Below are 20,142 nucleotides of genomic sequence, written 5' to 3'. Positions count from 1 at the left end.
TTCATTTCCAGATGATGGATTGAACAGTGCTCTGTGAGATGTTCAAAGCTTGGGATATTTTTGTATAACCGAACCCTGCTTTAAACTTCTTCACAACTTTATCCCTGACCTGTCTGGTGTGTTCCTTCACCTTCATTGCTGTTTGTTCACTAAGGCTCCCTAACAAACCTCTGAGGACTTCACAGAACCGCTGTATTTATACTGAGATTAAATTACACACAGGTGGACTCTCTTTAATAATTATTCAGGCAGCATATTGCAAAGGCACCAGAGGATTGCCCTCTGTGAGGAGCTCACTACTACTCCTCCTGACATCCCCTGGCACTTCCTCCCTCTTCTGCCATGATCATGGGAGTGGACACCTGCCTGAGAATAATTTAACAACCACCTGCCTGGTTATTTATACAATACTTCCTATGATGATGAAATATATGGATATGGATATGGCAAACTAGTGGTATTGTGGCCACAATACTGGGGCATTTAAGACGTATATTTATACAGCGTATGCCTTTGGTATATATACATGCACATGCACCCCAATATTTTGTTTATACAACTATGACTTTTCAATCATCCATTCATCAGTATACTTCCATATAAAATCCATGTATTTTATACCATCTGAATTATACTATGGATCTGCCGGCTGCCCTATGATTCTACACACGGAGGACCTTATAGAACACTAGTTGGTTTCTTGGTCTCTTAAGCCCTGAAGAAGCAAAACCAAGCGAAACGCGTTGGCTGCGCAGGGACCAATCTCCATCTTTCTTGCTGAGACCCACCACTCGGTTACCTTTAATTGTGTTCTGGTTTTTATTATTTGTGTTATTATGTGTTACATGTATGTACGTCATTTGAGCAGGCTTGTACATGCTTTTTTATGAGAATACATTGATGAATAAACATACGTTTTTAACCTACCCGCTGTGTTGTGTTATATTCTGACCATCTCATTTTGGCCTACAAAACCCCACTTTTTCTTCTTTTTTATGTTTGTGTGTCTCTTTAATAATTAGATGAATTCTGAAGACAATTGGTTCCACTAGATTTTAGTTAGGGGTATCGGAGTAAAGGGGGGCTGAATACAAATGCACGCCACACTATTCACATATTTATTTGTAACAAATTTGGAAAACCATTTATCATTTTCCTTCCACTCCACAATTATCTGCCACTTTGTGTTGGTCTATCACATAATATCCAAATAAAATACATTTACCTTTTCGGTTGTCACATGACAAAATGTGCGAAATTTCAAGGGGTATGAATACTTTGTTAAGGCACTGTATTTTAATCTGGTGTTTCGCATTCACTGTCGTTATCACTATTTGAAGTTTTATTGTCACTTTAATACGCCCCATGTGAACGTGGCCTAAAGATGAAGAAGACCAGAGCTGCCGTCTCCTGTTCCTTGTTAATAGTCCTTAAACTTATGGCAGGATGTGATGTACATTAAATATTGATGCTCATTTTTAATTTATTCCCCCTTGTCACTTATTCATCCATATCCTCCTGTTGTGATAATTAATCGAACAGTTCCTCCCATTCTCTTCCCGAATGTTTACCTGTCTCCCTTGGTTGCTAGGATACGGCCACTCCCCCTTCACAGGTGAGACCAGGCACTGCCGTCGGGTACCCAGAGTATCTCAGCATCCTGCCGCAGCCTCCAGCATGGCTTCTCATCATAGACGCTCGTCTACCCCAGAACTCCCCTATATCTCAGCGCTGACTGCTGTCCTGGAGACTCAGCATATGGTCTGAGATCATTTCATTGCCAGTTTTCTTCACTCTCACATGTATGACATAGACAGGATTACCTAAACCACAGGACTTCTAGGCTGAAAGTCTAACTGCATGTGTTGCCCATAGTGACCAGTCAGTAATTCCTTCCCTTTGCTGGGGGGTCCATCTCTGCCAGGTTGTGCAATGGCCCAATGGTGATGCAACATGTCATCACAGCACCGCGGCACAACCTAGAAACGACAGCTGGTGACATCAGAAAAAGATGGCGCTGCGGAGCTGGGTGTGCGAATCCATGGAGAACATCGCTGGATCTCCAGCCATGTGAGTATGAATTACCTATACAGGTAAGTGGGGAGGGGGGGTAAAATAAAGTTTGGGGGGAATTAAACCCTCCTTTACAGCCAACAAAGCTGCCATCTTTGCTTCTGTTTGATTTGCAGTTGCCATGGTGCTGCACATGTGATCTGTCATGAACCAGCCATTTGTTGGTTTGACTACATTAACCACTTCTGGACCAAAAGATTTTCCCCCTTAATGACCAGGCCATATTTTGCGATTCGGCACTGCGTTATTTTAACAAGCAATTGCGCGGTCGTCAGTGGTGTATTTAGGTTTAGTGCTGCCCTAGGCCTGACTAAACTTGCGCACCCCCTAATTTAAATATGACCCACTTGCTGTAAAGGCCACACCCCTTCCTGTTTATGACCCGCCCTGTCATCTGTAAACCACAGACCACAACCACAGTCTATCAGTGCCCATCAGTGCAGCCTCAGCAGTTCCCATAAGTTCAGCCTCATCAGTGCCCATCAGTGTTGCCTCATCAGAGCCCATCAGTGCAGCATATTAGTGCAGCCTCATTAGTGCCCATCAATGCAGTTTATCAGTACTCACCATTGCTGCCTCATCAGTGGCCATCAGAGCAGCATATTAGTGCCCATCAGTGCAGCCTATTAGTGCCCATCAGAAGGCTGATTTTTTTTTGTGCAGGGTGCAGCTTTTTTGCTGCCCCCCCCCCCCCCTGCAAAGTGCCGCCCTAGGCCCGGGCCTTGTTGGCCTAGGCCAAGATACAGCACTGGCGGTCGTGCTACACTGTACCCAAATAAAATTGATGTCCTTTTTTCCCCACAAATAGAGCTTTCTTTCGGTGGTATTTGATCACCTGTGCAATTTTTTAAAACAAATTAAGAGCGACAATTTTGAAAAAAAAGAAAAAAAACCCCCCACTATTTTTCACATCCTGCTATATAACATTCCCAAAAAAAAAAAAGTAAAAATTTTTTAACATTTTAGGCCAATTTGTTTTCTGCTACATATTTTTGGTAAAAAAAAAAAATTGCAATAAGCGTATTTTGATTGGTTTGCACAAAAGTTATCGTGTCTACTAACTACGGGAAATATTTATGTCATTTTCATTGTTTTTTTTTTTTTACTAGTAATGGCGGCAATCTGCAATTTTTTTGCAGGACTTCGACATTGCGGCGGACAGATCTGACCCCTGACTGACATTTTTGACACTTTTGGAGGGACCAGTGACATTACTACAGTAATCAGTGCTATAAATGTGCACTGTTACTGTAATAACGACACTGGCAGGGTTAAAAGTGTGGGTGATCAAGGGGTTAAATGTGTACCTAGGGGCGTGATTCTAACTGTATGGGGGCGTGGCTTGTGAAATGATCACAGAGACCTGTGATCCTATATAGAAGGATCACAGGAGCTCTATGATCATTCCAGAGAGAAGAACGGTCAGCTGTGTTTACAACAGCTGACCGTTCTCTCTCAGAGGGGAAGGATCGCGGGTGTCAGACGGCAATCGGAGCCACCTGACCTGTGCATCGGAGTGCCCGCTGACGAGTGGGGGTGGGTGGGAGCGTGCCGCTGGCGGCGCACGCTCGCCCGCAAGCTGCAGGCGCGCGACAGACGTATACCTACGTTGGTTTGCGCACGAGGGGCTGCCTGCCGTAGTATAACTGTGGCGGGTGGTCCGAAAGCGGTTAACGACTGCCACCAAAAGCAACAAGGGGCATAATTCCTGCTGCAGTCGCCAATTGAAGCATTGTGGCAGCGCCACGTGTACACAGCCGGCTGCCGCCACCGCAGCTAAAGGTGGTAGCAACTGATGGACAGTAAAAGCGCGGCTTAACCAAGGTGTTTTACTGTCCCCCAACCACTAGTGTGAAAGAGTGTGAAGCAAATTTTTTTTTCTGTTTGGATAAATTAAGGGCCAGTTTACACCATAGAAACCCAGTCTGGATGCGTTCCGGATGCTTTTCTGCATGCACATTTTTGATGCAGTCAGGTGCATTTTTCCCCGTTTCTTTTCTCTTAACCTTAAATAAGAACTTGTGTGTTCCAGTGTGTTTTTGGTGCATTTTACCACATTCCAGTACAGTCCAGTGTAGAAAAAATGCAGCATGTTCTACTTTTTTTTCTGGAACTGGAATGCACTGGATCTGACCACACTGGTGTGAACAATGCCATTAAAAAACATATAACCTACTTTCCATGAGTTTTTCATGCACTGGACTGCATGTGGTGTGAACTGGCCCTAAGGGTGGGTTATAATCTCTGTCATTTTTTTGCCATCTGTGTCCCATTGGAGGGATTTTCCTTCACTTCCTGTTTCATAGCTAAAACAGGAAGTGAGAGGATATCCCTCCAAAGTGAGGGAATCCCTGGCTGCCACCAGAGTTTTCGTTGGAGGATTTTTCCTCGATTCCTTTTCTGGTGACAACCCAAAATTTGGGATTTACTTTCACTCTCAGTCATACCAGTAAACAATTCAAAATAGAGAGGGTGAATCTCCTAACAGGGACACACACAGGAATAAAAAATAACTTTTCCACTCTATCTAAAACTAAAAATCTAAAAAAGCTACTACTAAAATCTAACAAAATATAAAATAAGTGCCTTTAGCTATACTGTAACATTGTGACGATAGCATGACTTTAGATGTTAGCCATTTCATGCCTACAGGTATATGTAATTATGACACTTTCATTTTTAAGATTGAATTGTATTCCTCTTATATTTTGTCTTCTTTGGTTCCTCCTTTTGCCTAATGAAATAATTTAATAAAACCTTTCTGTTTTCACTTCATATTTTTAGACCCAGTGACATCATCACTAGGTCTCTGTGCTTCTCTATGAAATGCAGGCAGATCTTGGCTGGTGGGTGGGGCAGGCAGGGCACTGTATAGCTTCCTGAAAATAGGAGGCCGTGGTAACCTCTGGGCTTGAAAGAACTGAAATCCAAATACTGAAAGGGGTGGGTCAAGGACAGCCAGGCTGGGGAGGAAATCCAGAAAAGGAGGCAGGCTGTATCTTACTTGCTGCTGTTAGTAAATATTAGTAAAGCAAGGCTTGTACAGAATAGGAGTATACATACATATAGTATGTACAGTATAGGAGTACAGTATAGGAGTATACATACATATAGTATGTACAGTATAGGAGTACAGTATAGGAGTATACATACATATAGTATGTACAGTATAGGAGTATGTACAATATAGTATGTACAGTATAGTATGTACAGTATAGTATGTACAGTATAGTATGTACAGTATAGGAGTATACATACATATAGTATGTACGGTATAGGAGTACAGTATAGGAGTATACATACATATAGTATGTACAGTATAGGAGTTCAGTATAGGAGTATACATATAGTATGTACAGTATAGGAGTATACATACATATAGTATGTACGGTATAGGAGTTCAGTATAGGAGTATACATACATATAGTATGTACAGTATAGGAGTTCAGTATAGGAGTATACATACATATAGTATGTACAGTATAGGAGTATACATACATATAGTATGTACGGTATAGGAGTACAGTATAGGAGTATACATACATATAGTATGTACAGTATAGGAGTATGTACAATATAGTATGTACAGTATAGTATGTACAGTATAGTATGTACAGTATAGGAGTATACATACATATAGTATGTACAGTATAGGAGTACAGTATAGGAGTATACATACATATAGTATGTACGGTATAGGAGTACAGTATAGGAGTATACATACATATAGTATGTACAGTATAGGAGTTCAGTATAGGAGTATACATATATGTACAGTATAGGAGTATACATACATATAGTATGTACGGTATAGGAGTTCAGTATAGGAGTATACATACATATAGTATGTACGGTATAGGAGTTCAGTATAGGAGTATACATACATATAGTATGTATGGTATAGGAGTTCAGTATAGGAGTATACATACATATAGTATGTACGGTATAGGAGTACAGTATAGGAGTATACATACATATAGTATGTACGGTATAGGAGTACAGTATAGGAGTATACATACATATAGTATGTACGGTATAGGAGTTCAGTATAGGAGTATACATATATGTACAGTATAGGAGTATACATACATATAGTATGTACGGTATAGGAGTTCAGTATAGGAGTATACATACATATAGTATGTACGGTATAGGAGTTCAGTATAGGAGTATACATACATATAGTATGTACGGTATAGGAGTATACATACATATAGTATGTACGGTATAGGAGTACAGTATAGGAGTATACATACATATAGTATGTACGGTATAGGAGTACAGTATAGGAGTATACATACATATAGTATGTACGGTATAGGAGTTCAGTATAGGAGTATACATACATATAGTATGTACGGTATAGGAGTATACATACATATAGTATGTACGGTATATGAGTACAGTATAGGAGTATACATATAGTATGTACAGTATAGGAGTATACATACATATAGTATGTACGGTATAGGAGTTCAGTATAGGAGTATACATACATATAGTATGTACGGTATAGGAGTTCAGTATAGGAGTATACATACATATAGTATGTACGGTATAGGAGTATACATACATATAGTATGTACGGTATAGGAGTACAGTATAGGAGTATACATATAGTATGTACAGTATAGGAGTATACATACATATAGTATGTACGGTATAGGAGTTCAGTATAGGAGTATACATACATATAGTATGTACGGTATAGGAGTATACATACATATAGTATGTACGGTATAGGAGTACAGTATAGGAGTATACATACATATAGTATGTACGGTATAGGAGTACAGTATAGGAGTATACATATAGTATGTACGGTATAGGAGTATACATACATATAGTATGTACGGTATAGGATTATGCTACATACAGTGCATGCGGAAAGTATTCACAGCGCTTCACTTTTCCCACATTTTGTTATGTTACAGCCTTATTCCAAAATGGATTCAATTCATTATTTTCCTCAAAATTCTACAAACACCCCATAATGACAATGTGAAAGACGTTGGTTTGAAATCTATGCAAATTTATTAAAAATAAAAAAATCCCATTTACAGAAGTATTCACAGCCTTTGCCATGACACTCAAAATTGAGCTCAGGTGCGTCCTGTTTCCATTGATTATCCTTGAGATGTTCCTACAACTTGATTGGAGTCCACCTGTGGTAAATTCAGTTGATTAGACATGATTTGGAAAGGTACACAGACATACCAACCTGCAAAAACTCATTTCAGGGAGGTGGCACTCCGCACAGCTGCCGCCAGTGCCACCGCTCCCTTCTCACGCTGCCACGCCCCGTCCCCCAGCACTAATTTAACACAACTAGAGGATGATGAAATGAAATGGAATCAGTATACGGAGGTTTACTTCTTCTGAGAGATATTAAAGGAACACTCTAACCACCATGTCCAATTCAGTGATTTGAAGTGGTGATGGTGGGAGGAGTCAGAAACACTGTACATGCTGGGATATTTACAGTTCTGTACTGGGAGCTGGATGCACCCCTAGCACATGTGACTTAGGCAGCCAGAAAATGTCATGTCCTTATTTATACATGTATGAACATTATGACAAAACACAACTAGTTATTAAAAACATATTGCAACGATTTACACACGCTAATGCACATACCTTTTCTACTTATTTTGCAGACTGCTGGTGGGTACTGCTGGTGGGTACTGCTGGCAGGTAATGCTGGCGGGTAGTGTTGGTGGGTAATGCTGGCGGTTACTGCTGGCAGGTAATGCTGGTGGGTACTGCTGGCGGGTAGTGTTGGTGGGTAATGCTGGCGGTTCCTGCTGGCAGGTAATGCTGGCGGTTACTGCTGGCGATTACTGCTGGCGGGTAGTGTTGGTGGGTACTGCTGGCGGTTACTCCTGGCGGGTAATGCTGACCAGTAATGCTAATGGGTAATGCTGGCGGTTACTGCTGGCCGGTAGTGTTGATGGGTAATGCTGGTGGGTACTTCTGGGGGTTACTGCTGGTGGGTAATGCTGGCTGGTAATGCTGGTGGGTACTTCTGGCGGTTACTGCTGTCTGGTAATGCTGTGGGTAATGCTGGCAGTTACTGCTGGCAGGTAATGTTGGTGGGTAATGCTGGCTGGCGGTTACCGCTGGCTGGTATTGCTGATGGGTAATGCTGGTGGGTACTTTTGGCGGTTACTGCTGGCGGGTAGTTTTGGTGGGTAATGCTGGCGGTTACTGCTGGCGGGTAATGCTGACCAGTAATGCTAATGGGTAATGCTGGCGGTTACTGCTGGCCGGTAGTGTTGATGGGTAATGCTGGTGGGTACTTCTGGGGGTTACTGCTGGTGGGTAATGCTGGCTGGTAATGCTGGTGGGTACTTCTGGCGGTTACTGCTGTCTGGTAATGCTGTGGGTAATGCTGGCAGTTACTGCTGGCAGGTAATGTTGGTGGGTAATGCTGGCTGGCGGTTACCACTGGCTGGTATTGCTGATGGGTAATGCTGGTGGGTACTTTTGGCGGTTACTGCTGGCGGGTAGTGTTGGTGGGTAATGCTGGCGGTTACTGCTGGCTGGTAATGCTGGTGGGTACTTCTGGCAGTTACTGCTGGCTGGTAATGCTGGTGGGTAATGCTAGTGATTACTGCTGGCAGGTAATGCTGGCGGGTACTGCTGGCTGGTAATGCTGGTGGATACTGCTGGCTGGCCGCCCTGAGAGGAATTACTGTGAGTACTGAGGGCCTGCATTTATTTCCCCTCTGTGACTCTGCTATCTTGCACTCCTGCTTGTGTGTGGACTGAATTGCCAGAGCTGTGGTTGCTGCTACCATGATCTAGTGACAGACGTTCCCTTGGCATTCCTGGCTGCCTGGCCGTGTGGGACACGGAACCTGCTGTAATCTGAATTGTGCTAGGTAGGAATACAAAGCACAGTGTCCCCGTGTAAACTAGGACTATGCAAGCTGATGTTCCAGTGTGTGCTGTGCTGGTCTTCCAGGCTTACTGATTCCAGGGAGGAGCTTTAGTCCAGCGGCCGCACTAGAGAGCAGAGCCGCTGCTTCCTGTCACCGGCGGAGGAGGGGTGCATTTCACATCACTCCGCCTGTGACAGAGCCGAAACTATACAGGAAGCAGCAGCTCTGTCACTGACTGCAGACATCCTAAGTCTCCCATGGCAGCCGGGAGATTGCACGGCAGGGGAGACTTGGGATGTCTGGGCACACACTTGTCTATATAAGGTCCCACAGTTAAAAGTGCATGTCAGAGCACAAACCAGGCCATGAAGTCCAAGGAATTGTCTGTAGACATCAGAGACAGGATTGCATCAAGGCACAGACCTGGGGCAGGGTACAGAAACATTTCTGCAGCATTAATGTTTGGAACCACCGGGGCTCTTCCTAGAGCGGGCCGCCCCACCAAACTGAGTGATCGGGGGAGAAGGGCCTTATTCAGGGAGGTGACCAAGAACCCGATAGTCACTCAAACAGAGCTCCAACATTTCTCTGTGGGGAGAGGAGAACCTTCCAGAAGAACAACCATCTCTGCAGCACTCCACCGATCAGGCCTGTATGGTAGAGTGGCCAGACAGAAGCCACCACTCAGTAAAAGGCACATGACAGCCCACCTGGAGTTTGCCAAAAGGCACCTGAAGGACTCTCAGACCATGAGAAACAAAATCCTCTGGTCTGATGAAACAAAGATTGAACTCTTTGGCCTGAATGGCAAGCGTCATATCTGGAGGAAACCAGGCACCGCTCGTCATCACCTGGCCAATGCCATCACTACAGTGAATCATGGTGGTGGCAGCATCATGCTGTGGGGATGTTTTTCAGAGGCAGGAATTGGGAGACTAGTCAGGATTGAGGGGAAGATGAATGCACCAATGTACAGAGACATCCTTGATGAGCGCTCTGGACCTCAGACTGGGGCGAAGGTTAATTTTCCAACAGGACAACGACCCTAAGCACACAGCCAAGATAACAAAGGATTGGCTATAGGACAACTCTGTGAATGTCCTTGAGTGGCCCAGCCAGAGCCCAGACCTGAACCCGATTGAACAACTCTGGAGAGATCTGAAAATGGCTGTGCACTGACGCTCCCCATCCAACATGACGTAGCTTGAGAGGTCCTGCAAAGAAGAATGGGAGAAACTGCCCAAACATAGATGTGCCAAGCTTGTAGGTTCATACTCAAAGACTTGAGGCTGTAATTGGTGCCAAAGGTGCTTCAACAAAGTAATGAGCAAAGGCTGTGAATACTTATGTACATGGGATCTTTTCCATTTGTTTTTTTTATTTTTAATAAATTTGCAAAGATTTCAAACAAACTTGTTCCACGTTGTCATTATGGGGTATTGTCTGTAGAATTCTGAGGAATAAGGCTGTAACATAAAAAATGTGGACAAAGTAAAGCGCTGTGAATACTTTCCGGAAGGCACTGTATGATGAATATACACTGATATAGACCTGGCACATAGTGATCATTGCTGTAACTGGTGTTGGTTGTCATTCTTGCAGAAATCCATCAATCACAGACTCTTTTATGCAGCGAAGATCTCTCCTGGGAGGACCGACTACAAGGATCTTACAGGTAATCAGACAGCGAGGGGCAAAAGGCCATACCCACCTGATCTTACCTGCTTTACTTTGGCCACCCTGCTGCACTCTAATCATGGATCCAACCAATCCAATATCAGAGAAAAGTCAAAGTAAAGTGTGAAGCTGAATTGTCCATCCATAGTTCTTACATTTCAGCAAGTCAGTGTCTCCATATATACACAGGAACTGAAGAGAAGAGGGGCTTTAGGGACAGGAGTGCTTAAAGGAATGGCAAAAGGAGGGTGGTGGGTATATCTTCCTATCCTGACAATTAATGTGTTTGGCACTTTCACATCTGCCAGAGTATCAGACTACAACCCCCGGCCTCAGCAACTTTCCTTCCCTTTACCTCCACATCTGCCATGGTGGTAGACCACACCATCCTCTAGTTATCTCAGCTCCTGAGTATACACAGCTCACATCCTATACAACTACACTACAAAGTGTCTCATCCCTCTCTAATACACACAGTGCTTCATCCCTCTCTAATACACACAGTGCTTCATCCCTCTCTATTACACACAGTGCTTCATCCCTCTCTATTACACACAGTGCTTCATCCCTCTCTATTACACACAGTGCTTCATCCCTCTCTAATACACACAGTGCCTCATCCCTCTCTAATACACACAGTGCCTCATCCCTCTCTATTACACACAATGCCTCATCCCTCTCTAATACACACAGTGCTTCATCCCTCTCTATTACACACAGTGCCTCATCCCTCTCTATTACACACAGTGCTTCATCCCTCTCTATTACACACAGTGCCTCATCCCTCTCTATTACACACAGTGCCTCATCCCTCTCTAATACACACAGTGCCTCATCCCTCTCTAATACACACAGTGCTTCATCCCTCTCTATTACACACAGTGCCTCATCCCTCTCTATTACACACAGTGCCTCATCCCTCTCTAATACACACAGTGCCTCATCCCTCTCTAATACACACAGTGCCTCATCCCTCTCTAATACGCACAGTGCCTCATCCCTCTCTAATACACACAGTGTCTCATCCCTCTCTATTACGCACAGTGCGTCATCCCTCTCTATTACACACAGTGCCTCATCCTTCTCTATTACACACAGTGCCTCATCCCTCTCTAATACACACAGTGCTTCATCCCTCTCTATTACACACAGTGCCTCATCCCTCTCTAATACACACAGTGCTTCATCCCTCTCTATTACACACAGTGCCTCATCCCTCTCTAATACACACAGTGCTTCATCCCTCTCTATTACACACAGTGCCTCATCCCTCTCTAATACACACAGTGCTTCATCCCTCTCTATTACACACAGTGCCTCATCCCTCTCTAATACACACAGTGCTTCATCCCTCTCTATTACACACAGTGCCTCATCCCTCTCTAATACACACAGTGCTTCATCCCTCTCTATTACACACAGTGCCTCATCCCTCTCTAATACACACAGTGCTTCATCCCTCTCTATTACACACAGTGCCTCATCCCTCTCTAATACACACAGTGCTTCATCCCTCTCTATTACACACAGTGCCTCATCCCTCTCTAATACACACAGTGCTTCATCCCTCTCTAATACACACAGTGCCTCATCCCTCTCTAATACACACAGTGCTTCATCCCTCTCTATTACACACAGTGCCTCATCCCTCTCTATTACACACAGTGCTTCATCCCTCTCTATTACACACAGTGCCTCATCCCTCTCTATTACACACAGTGCCTCATCCCTCTCTAATACACACAGTGCCTCATCCCTCTCTAATACACACAGTGCTTCATCCCTCTCTATTACACACAGTGCCTCATCCCTCTCTATTACACACAGTGCCTCATCCCTCTCTAATACACACAGTGCCTCATCCCTCTCTAATACACACAGTGCCTCATCCCTCTCTAATACACACAGTGCCTCATCCCTCTCTAATACACACAGTGTCTCATCCCTCTCTATTACGCACAGTGCGTCATCCCTCTCTATTACACACAGTGCCTCATCCTTCTCTATTACACACAGTGCCTCATCCCTCTCTAATACACACAGTGCTTCATCCCTCTCTATTACACACAGTGCCTCATCCCTCTCTAATACACACAGTGCTTCATCCCTCTCTATTACACACAGTGCCTCATCCCTCTCTAATACACACAGTGCCTCATCCCTCTCTAATACACACAGTGCCTCATCCCTCTCTAATACACACAGTGTCTCATCCCTCTCTATTACGCACAGTGCGTCATTCCTCTCTTTTATGCACAGCGCCTCATCCCTCTCCATTACGCACAGTGCCTCATCCATCTATGTTATACACAGTGCCTCATCTCTCTCTACTACACACAGTGCCTCATCCCTCTATATTACACACAGTGCCTCATCCCCCTCTATTAAGCACAGTGCCTCATCCCTCTCTAATACACACAGTGCTTCATCCCTCTCCTCTATTACACACAGTGCCTCATCTCCCTCTATTACGCACAGTGCCTCATCCGTCTCTATTTCACACAGTACCTCATCCCTATCCATTATGCGCATTGCCTCATCCCTCTATATTACGCACAGTGCCTCATCCCTCTCTATTACGCACATTGCCTCATCCCTCTCTATTACGCACATTGCCTCATCCCTCTCTATTACGTACAGTGCCTCATCCCTCTCTTTTATGCACAGTGCCTCATCCCTCTCCATTATGCACAGTGCTTCATCCCTCTCTTTTACTCATTGTCCTCATCCCTCTCTCTTTTATGCACCATGCCTCATCCCTCTCTTTTACACACAGTGCCTCATCCCTCTCTAATACACACAGTGCTTCATCCCTCTCTATTACACACAGTGCCTCATCCCTCTCTAATACACACAGTGCCTCATCCCTCTCTAATACACACAGTGCCTCATCCCTCTCTAATACACACAGTGTCTCATCCCTCTCTATTACGCACAGTGCGTCATTCCTCTCTTTTATGCACAGCGCCTCATCCCTCTCCATTACGCACAGTGCCTCATCCATCTATGTTATACACAGTGCCTCATCTCTCTCTACTACACACAGTGCCTCATCCCTCTATATTACACACAGTGCCTCATCTCCCTCTATTACGCACAGTGCCTCATCCGTCTCTATTTCACACAGTACCTCATCCCTATCCATTATGCGCATTGCCTCATCCCTCTATATTACGCACAGTGCCTCATCCCTCTCTATTATGCACATTGCCTCATCCCTCTCTATTACGCACATCGCCTCATCCCTCTCTATTACGTACAGTGCCTCATCCCTCTCTTTTATGCACAGTGCCTCATCCCTCTCCATTATGCACAGTGCTTCATCCCTCTCTTTTACTCATTGTCCTCATCCCTCTCTCTTTTATGCACCATGCCTCATCCCTCTCTTTTACTCATAGTGCCTCATCCTTCTCTATTATGTACAGTGCCTCATCCCTCTCTATTACGCACAGTGCCTCATCCCTCTCTTTTCTGCACAGTGCCTCATCCCTCTCTATTACGCACAGTGCCTCATCCCTCTCTTTTCTGCACAGTGCCTCAACCCTCTCTATTACACTCAGTGCCTCATCCCTCTATTTTCCGCACAGTGATTCATCCCTCTCTTTTACTCATAGTGCCTCATCCCTCTCTATTACCCACAGTGCCTCATCCCTCTCTATTACGCACAGTGCCTCATCCCTCTCTATTACGCACAGTGCCTCATCCCTCTCTTTTCTGCACAGTGCCTCATCCCTCTCCATTACGCACAGTGCCTCATCCCTCTCCATTACGCACAGTGCCTCACCCCTCTCCATTACGCACAGTGCTTTATCACTCTCAATTACTCAGAGTGCCTCATCCTTCTCTATTATGTACAGTGCCTCATCTCTCTCTATTAGGCACAGCTTGCAGGAGGAGTTTTCATTCTACTCTGGCTGTCCTATGAGGCTGTATGACCCCTGACCCTCTGTTTAGACTGCGGATTGGCTCTGTGCTGATCACATGCACCCTTCAAAGAAAAAAAAAAAACCTTTCTAGCAAAAGTTCACCAAACTGAGCATGTGCAGAGTGACTTCTAGGGCTCTGTACTCTCAGGAAATGGATTGGGGACAGTGAAAGAAGGGGAGGTTCAGAGAAGACAGGCTCAAACAGCCTTTTTACACAATGCGGAGGAATAACCCCTTGGGTTCTGCAGTGAGTATAACTAGCATGCTTTACTTTACTGCATATACACACTGATTTTACCGTTGTGGCTTTAGTAACACTTTAATTCACATACAAATGTGAAATTGAGTGATCTTTGGTATTGTTGGCACTGAGGGGGGATTCCCTTCAAGTTCACAAAGAAATCTTTTATTCTCACACACAGATCACTGCGAGAAGCTTTTCAAAAAACTGCTGAAATCCAACCTAGGGGAGTCGATCACTGGCTTACTGCTGATCTATCCCACCTGTGTCATCCACATCATTGAGGTATTTATTCAGCCTTGGTGAGGCTCAGGTCAGGCTGTCTCTTTTAGTTATGTGTTAAGTAGTATTAAACCCCCAGAGTTATAGTATTAGTAAAGTCTCCTTTTTTTTTTGCTTAAAAATAACAAACCTGTTATGCTCACCTCCTCTGTACAGTTGGTTTTGCACAGAGCCGCCCAGATCCTCCTCTTCTCGGGTCCCTCTTTGGTGCTCCTGGCTCCTCCCTGCTGATGAGTGCCCCCACAGCAAGCAGCTTGTTATGGGGGCACCTGAGGTGAGCAGCAACTCTGTGTGTCTATTCAGACACATAGCCGCGGATCAGACCCACCCCCTCTCTCTCCTCATTGGCTCACTGACTTTGATTGGAAGCAGTGGGAGCCAATGGCAATGCTGTCTCAGCCAATGAGGAGGGAGAGTCCCGTGCAGCCGAGTCTCTCCTGCAACATCGCTGGAGAGAGATGGGCTCAGGTAAGTATTAGGGGGCTGCTGCACACAGAAGGTTTTGCATAGAATGCATTAAGAAAAAAAAATCCTTCTGCCTTTACAATCACTTTAACCCATTGGGCATAATAAACAAAAACATTCCCCTGCAAACTATTTGTTAAACTAATTCTATGGGATTATTAAAAAAAAAAAAGAAGAATTTACTATACTTACCTACTCAGAGCAACTCTGATTCACCTTTTCTGGGGTCCCCAGTTGGCACCCTTGGTTCCTCCCCCGTTAAGTGCCCCCATAGCAAACCACTTGCTATGGGGGCACTTGTGTGGGCTTGATCCTGAGCTGCACTGTGTGTCAATTGACACACAGAGCTCAGCTCAGCTTTCCCCCTCCTTCACTTGCTTTGATTGAAAGCAGCAGGAGCCAATGGCTTCCACTACTGCCTCTCTGTCCAGAGAGGAAAGAGAGAGCCTCTGCTCCTGTGCACAACACCAGATTGAGATTGGACTCAGGTAAGTATAAGGAGGCAGCTGCACAGAGAAGGGTTTTTTTTTTAAATCTAAATGCATAGATTGCATTAAGGTAAAACAAAAAACAAAACAAAAAAAAAAAAACCTTTTAGAACCACTATTAAAATTGTTACCCCAGCATTTGCTGCTTACAACTTTCAATGCGCCTGTTCTCTTAGTACTGGTTCCCTGAACCTCTGATCTTTACTGGAAGGAGCCAACAGTACACAGTACAGTCCAGCCTGTCTGTTAGCTTCGAGAAGTTATTGGGTGAGATCAGGGGAGTCCCTTGCCATCCTAGGCTAGGGGCTGTGTGTTTCTATTGGTGCACACAGTGTAGGGAGACACAACTCTAGACCTTTCATGAAAGGGTGGCTCCATAGGATGCTGCAAGAGAAAGGAGTCACCCTGAAACAGCACACCTGGGGCAGTAGTCACGGTACCAGCTTAAATGAGAACATAGGCAAGGATTAAAATATGAAGAAGCTGCATACTCAGCAAGTGATCAAATCATCTGCTGAAAGTGCTTAAAAACTGAGAGTTTAGCTCTCATTCACAATAAATGCGGCTTAGAAATCGTGTGGCTTCATCTGAAATCGCACCATTTCAAAGCTGCATGTCTGAGTGACTTCAGGTGTGACTTTGAAGACATCTGTGCAGCTTTATGCACAGATTTCTATGCAAGTCGCACCCCGAAATCCCCAAAAATAGTGCAGGAACGACCTTTTCAAATCGATGCGGCATCGCAAAATCAAATACCGGAAATAGGCTGCTACTTGTTATGCAATTTGACCCGTCAAATCGCATGACAAGTCGCTCCAATGTGAAAAAACGCCTAATAAAACTTCAACTGATGAACTACAAAAATAAAATTCCTCAATAAATAAGCCATAGGAATATCTACATATCAATGATTGTATTTTGCTTTTGGTTGCACCTTGTGGCAGAGAGGCCGATGATCGCCATCATTATTCAGCCTACTAGAAACCCCTAGAAATGACGGTTTGGTATGTTTGAGATCATATTAACCATTGCTGTGTGGACTCAAACCCAAAATGAGTGCAGCAGAGCTGGAGGATCTGAAGATTTAAAGGAAACCAGTAAAGAGATAATTATGGAGGCTCCATTGCTGACCTTTTACTGAAAATGCCGACTGCCTTGCTGTTGAACTCTGGGCAATAAATCCTCAGCTCTCCACGTCAAGACCAGGAAAGTGAACCAGTGAAGGTTGTGGGGAACCCAAGAGATCGACACTCCTGGAAGTGTCAGTTTCCTTGCAGGTTTCGCACAATAATTTCCCAGGATCAGAGTGGCGTTCATTAGTGCAGGAGGGTTAGCATTTTATTATTATACAGGATTGATATACAACAGTTTGAGCAGTGTTTTACAACATGAGGACAGTACAGTTACAATTCAATACAAGAAGAATCAGAGGGCCCTGCTCATTACAGCTTACAATCTAGGAGGGAGGGTCAAGTGATACAAATGGTAATAACTGTGGGGGATGATCTGATGGAGAAAATAAAAGCACAGATGTTAGGTTGGGGCAGAATAGGCTTCTCTGAAGAGAAGGGTTTTCAGGGATCATCTAAATGCAGAGTAGGAGACAGTCGGACAGATTGGGGTAGGGAGTTCCATAGGATAGGCTCGGGAAAAGCACTTAAGGCAAGAATGGCAGGAGGTGACAAGGGAGTTGGAGAACAGGAGGTCTTAGGAGGAACGAAGGGAACGAGTACCGTATATACTCGAGTATAAGCCGACCCGAATATAAGCCGAGACCCCTACTTTTGCCACAAAAAAGTGGGAAAACTTATTGACTCGAGTATAAGCCTAGGGTGGGAAATGCTGCAGCTACTGGACCCAACTGGACCACCACGAGACACAAAATAGGGGCTGCGGGCATGGTACAGGAGATGGCGCAGGTCATAGTACAGGCATTGCACAGGTCATGGTAAGGGCATGGCACAGGTCAGGGCACAGGTGATGGTACAGGCATGGCACAGGTGAAGGTATAGGCATGGCACAGGTCATGGTACATGCATGTTACAGGTCATGGTACAGGCATGGCACAGGTCACAGTACAGGCATGGCACAGGTCATGGTATAGGCATAGTACAGGTAGTACAGGCATGGAACAGTATGTACAGGCATGGCACAGTATGTATAGGCATGGCACAGTAATTACAGGCATGGCACAGTATGTACAGGCATGGCACAGTAGGTATAGGCATGGCACAGTAATTACAGGCATGGCACAGGAGATGCAGTGCTGCGGGCATGGTACAGGAGAATGTCCTGTACCATGCCCGCAGCACTGCATGAGGAAATACAGGGGCTGCGGAGGCATCTCACTTACCTGTCGGTGAGGCGCCGTCTTCGATTTAAAAATCGCGCCACCCGGCGCCGCCATACGTCACCGCAAATGCGCCACCGATGCTCGGGAAAAGCCGAACACGTTCGGCTATTTCTGGGCATGCGGCACATGCGCAGTGACACGTCGGCGCGGAGCGGCGCCATTTTTAAAAAGACACTCCAGTCAGTGACTCGAGTATAAGCCGAGGGGTGCATTTTCAGGATGAAAAAACATGCTGAAAAACTCGGCTTATACTCGAGTATATACGGTAGGTTGGTATTTTGTGACCAGGTCAGTGGTGTAGCTGGGGGCCGAGTTGTGGATGGAGTTGGGTGAGTGGAAGCCAGTGGAGGGATTGGCAGAGAGGGGTAGCAGACATTGAACCCTTTGTAAGGTGGATGAGCCTGGCAGCAGCAAATGTATGGAGGCCAGCCTATGTAAAGGTAAACCTGTGAGAAGGAAGTTGCAGTAGACGAGGCGAGAGATGACCAAGGAGTGAACTAGGAGCATTGTGGTGTCAATGGCTAAGAAAGGATGCAATTTGGAGATGTTGCGGAGGTTGAGGCGGCAAGATTTGGATAGTAATTGGACGTGGGGCCAAAAGGATAGTTCAGAGTCCAGGGTTACACCTAGAACCCTGGCACACGGGGACGGGCTTATAGTAGTGCTATCGATCTTCACAGAAGAGGCACGTGGGAAAGAAAAATCATGAGCTCAGTTTTAGATAGATTGAGTTTGAGGAAATAGTGTGACATCCAGACTTCTATATCTGTTAGTAAATCAGTGATACATGAGGAGACTAAAGGGGTGAGCTGAGGGGTAGAGAGATATATTTTGGTGTCGTCAGCATAGATATGGTATTTGGAAGCCATGGGAGGCTATCAGCTGACCCAGGGAGGAGGTGTAGATGTAGCCTACCATGGTGACCACGGGTAACAGGGAATCAGGGTTCGATTCCGGAGAGGGAGCCTGAGAAACGGCTACCACATCCAAGGAAGGCAGCAGGCGCTCAAATTAATGTGTTTACAGTCACTGGGAGTGAGGGACAGATACTTGGGGGAGGCTGGGAGAATGGTTTGGATGGCTTGGGATGGGACAGTAATATTTGTCAGCATTATCTCTCAGGAAATGTATGAAGATGAATGGTTTGACTTTCAGATTGCTAGAATATTGCAGGAGTGTCTCATAGACCCTTGCTAGATAGTGAGATGGGATGGGGTTTGTTATTGGTAAGTGCCTGTATTCCACTGTTCTATTGTTCCTGTCTGCCTTAAGATAAACTTATTATGGGATGTATAGGTGTATGTGGATTGGCTGCTAAGGGGGAGGGGGGATTGTCCCACAGTTTAGATCTTTTTGTGCATGAGTTTGAATAAACAGTTTGGGTTCCTGCTTACCCTTAATCTAGAGTCCTGTCTCTTATTGGGGGAATATGCTACAAGGGATTGCTATGCTCTTCATACTCCCTTGAATAATCACTAAAGCCCCGTACACACGCAACGATTATCGGCTGACCGATCGTCCGACTTTTGTCCAAGTTGTGTTTTGTTGGTTGGAATGTGCCTAGACTGCACACAAATTTTCTCGGCCAACAAAATTCTACTTCAGAAGTGATGTCATGTGTTGGTTTGCTTTCTTTGTGTTTTTTCTTCACTGAGCATGCCCAGACTTGCTCATCAGATTTTTCCCTGTCGAAATCTGTACTGACTGCACGAAAATCGGCCGTTATGTTGACGGCCAACAAATATTTTATAGT

At 44.8% G+C, this 20,142-nt stretch overlaps 1 protein-coding gene across 1 annotated transcript in view; it reads left to right on the top strand.

Annotated features, from left to right (window-relative positions):
* Positions 1-1,940: 1,940 nt before the first annotated feature.
* Positions 1,941-20,142, top strand: part of LOC309558612 (testis-expressed protein 47-like) — a gene marked incomplete at its 5' end in the record, with an annotated part of 28,329 nt that continues 10,127 nt past the window's right edge. Inside the window, 3 exons of the mRNA XM_082261680.1 lie at positions 1,941-2,093; positions 10,560-10,632; positions 14,983-15,086. Of these exons, the coding sequence (XP_082117806.1) occupies positions 1,941-2,093; positions 10,560-10,632; positions 14,983-15,086 (330 nt within the window). The remainder of the gene's footprint in view (positions 2,094-10,559; positions 10,633-14,982; positions 15,087-20,142) is intronic.

This window comes from Pelophylax lessonae (assembly GCF_965119305.1).
Source record: "Pelophylax lessonae genome assembly, chromosome: 6".
NCBI lineage: Eukaryota > Metazoa > Chordata > Amphibia > Anura > Ranidae > Pelophylax > Pelophylax lessonae.
The sequence above is the reverse complement of the archived record's forward strand: the minus strand, read 5'-3'. Positions and strand labels throughout refer to the sequence as shown.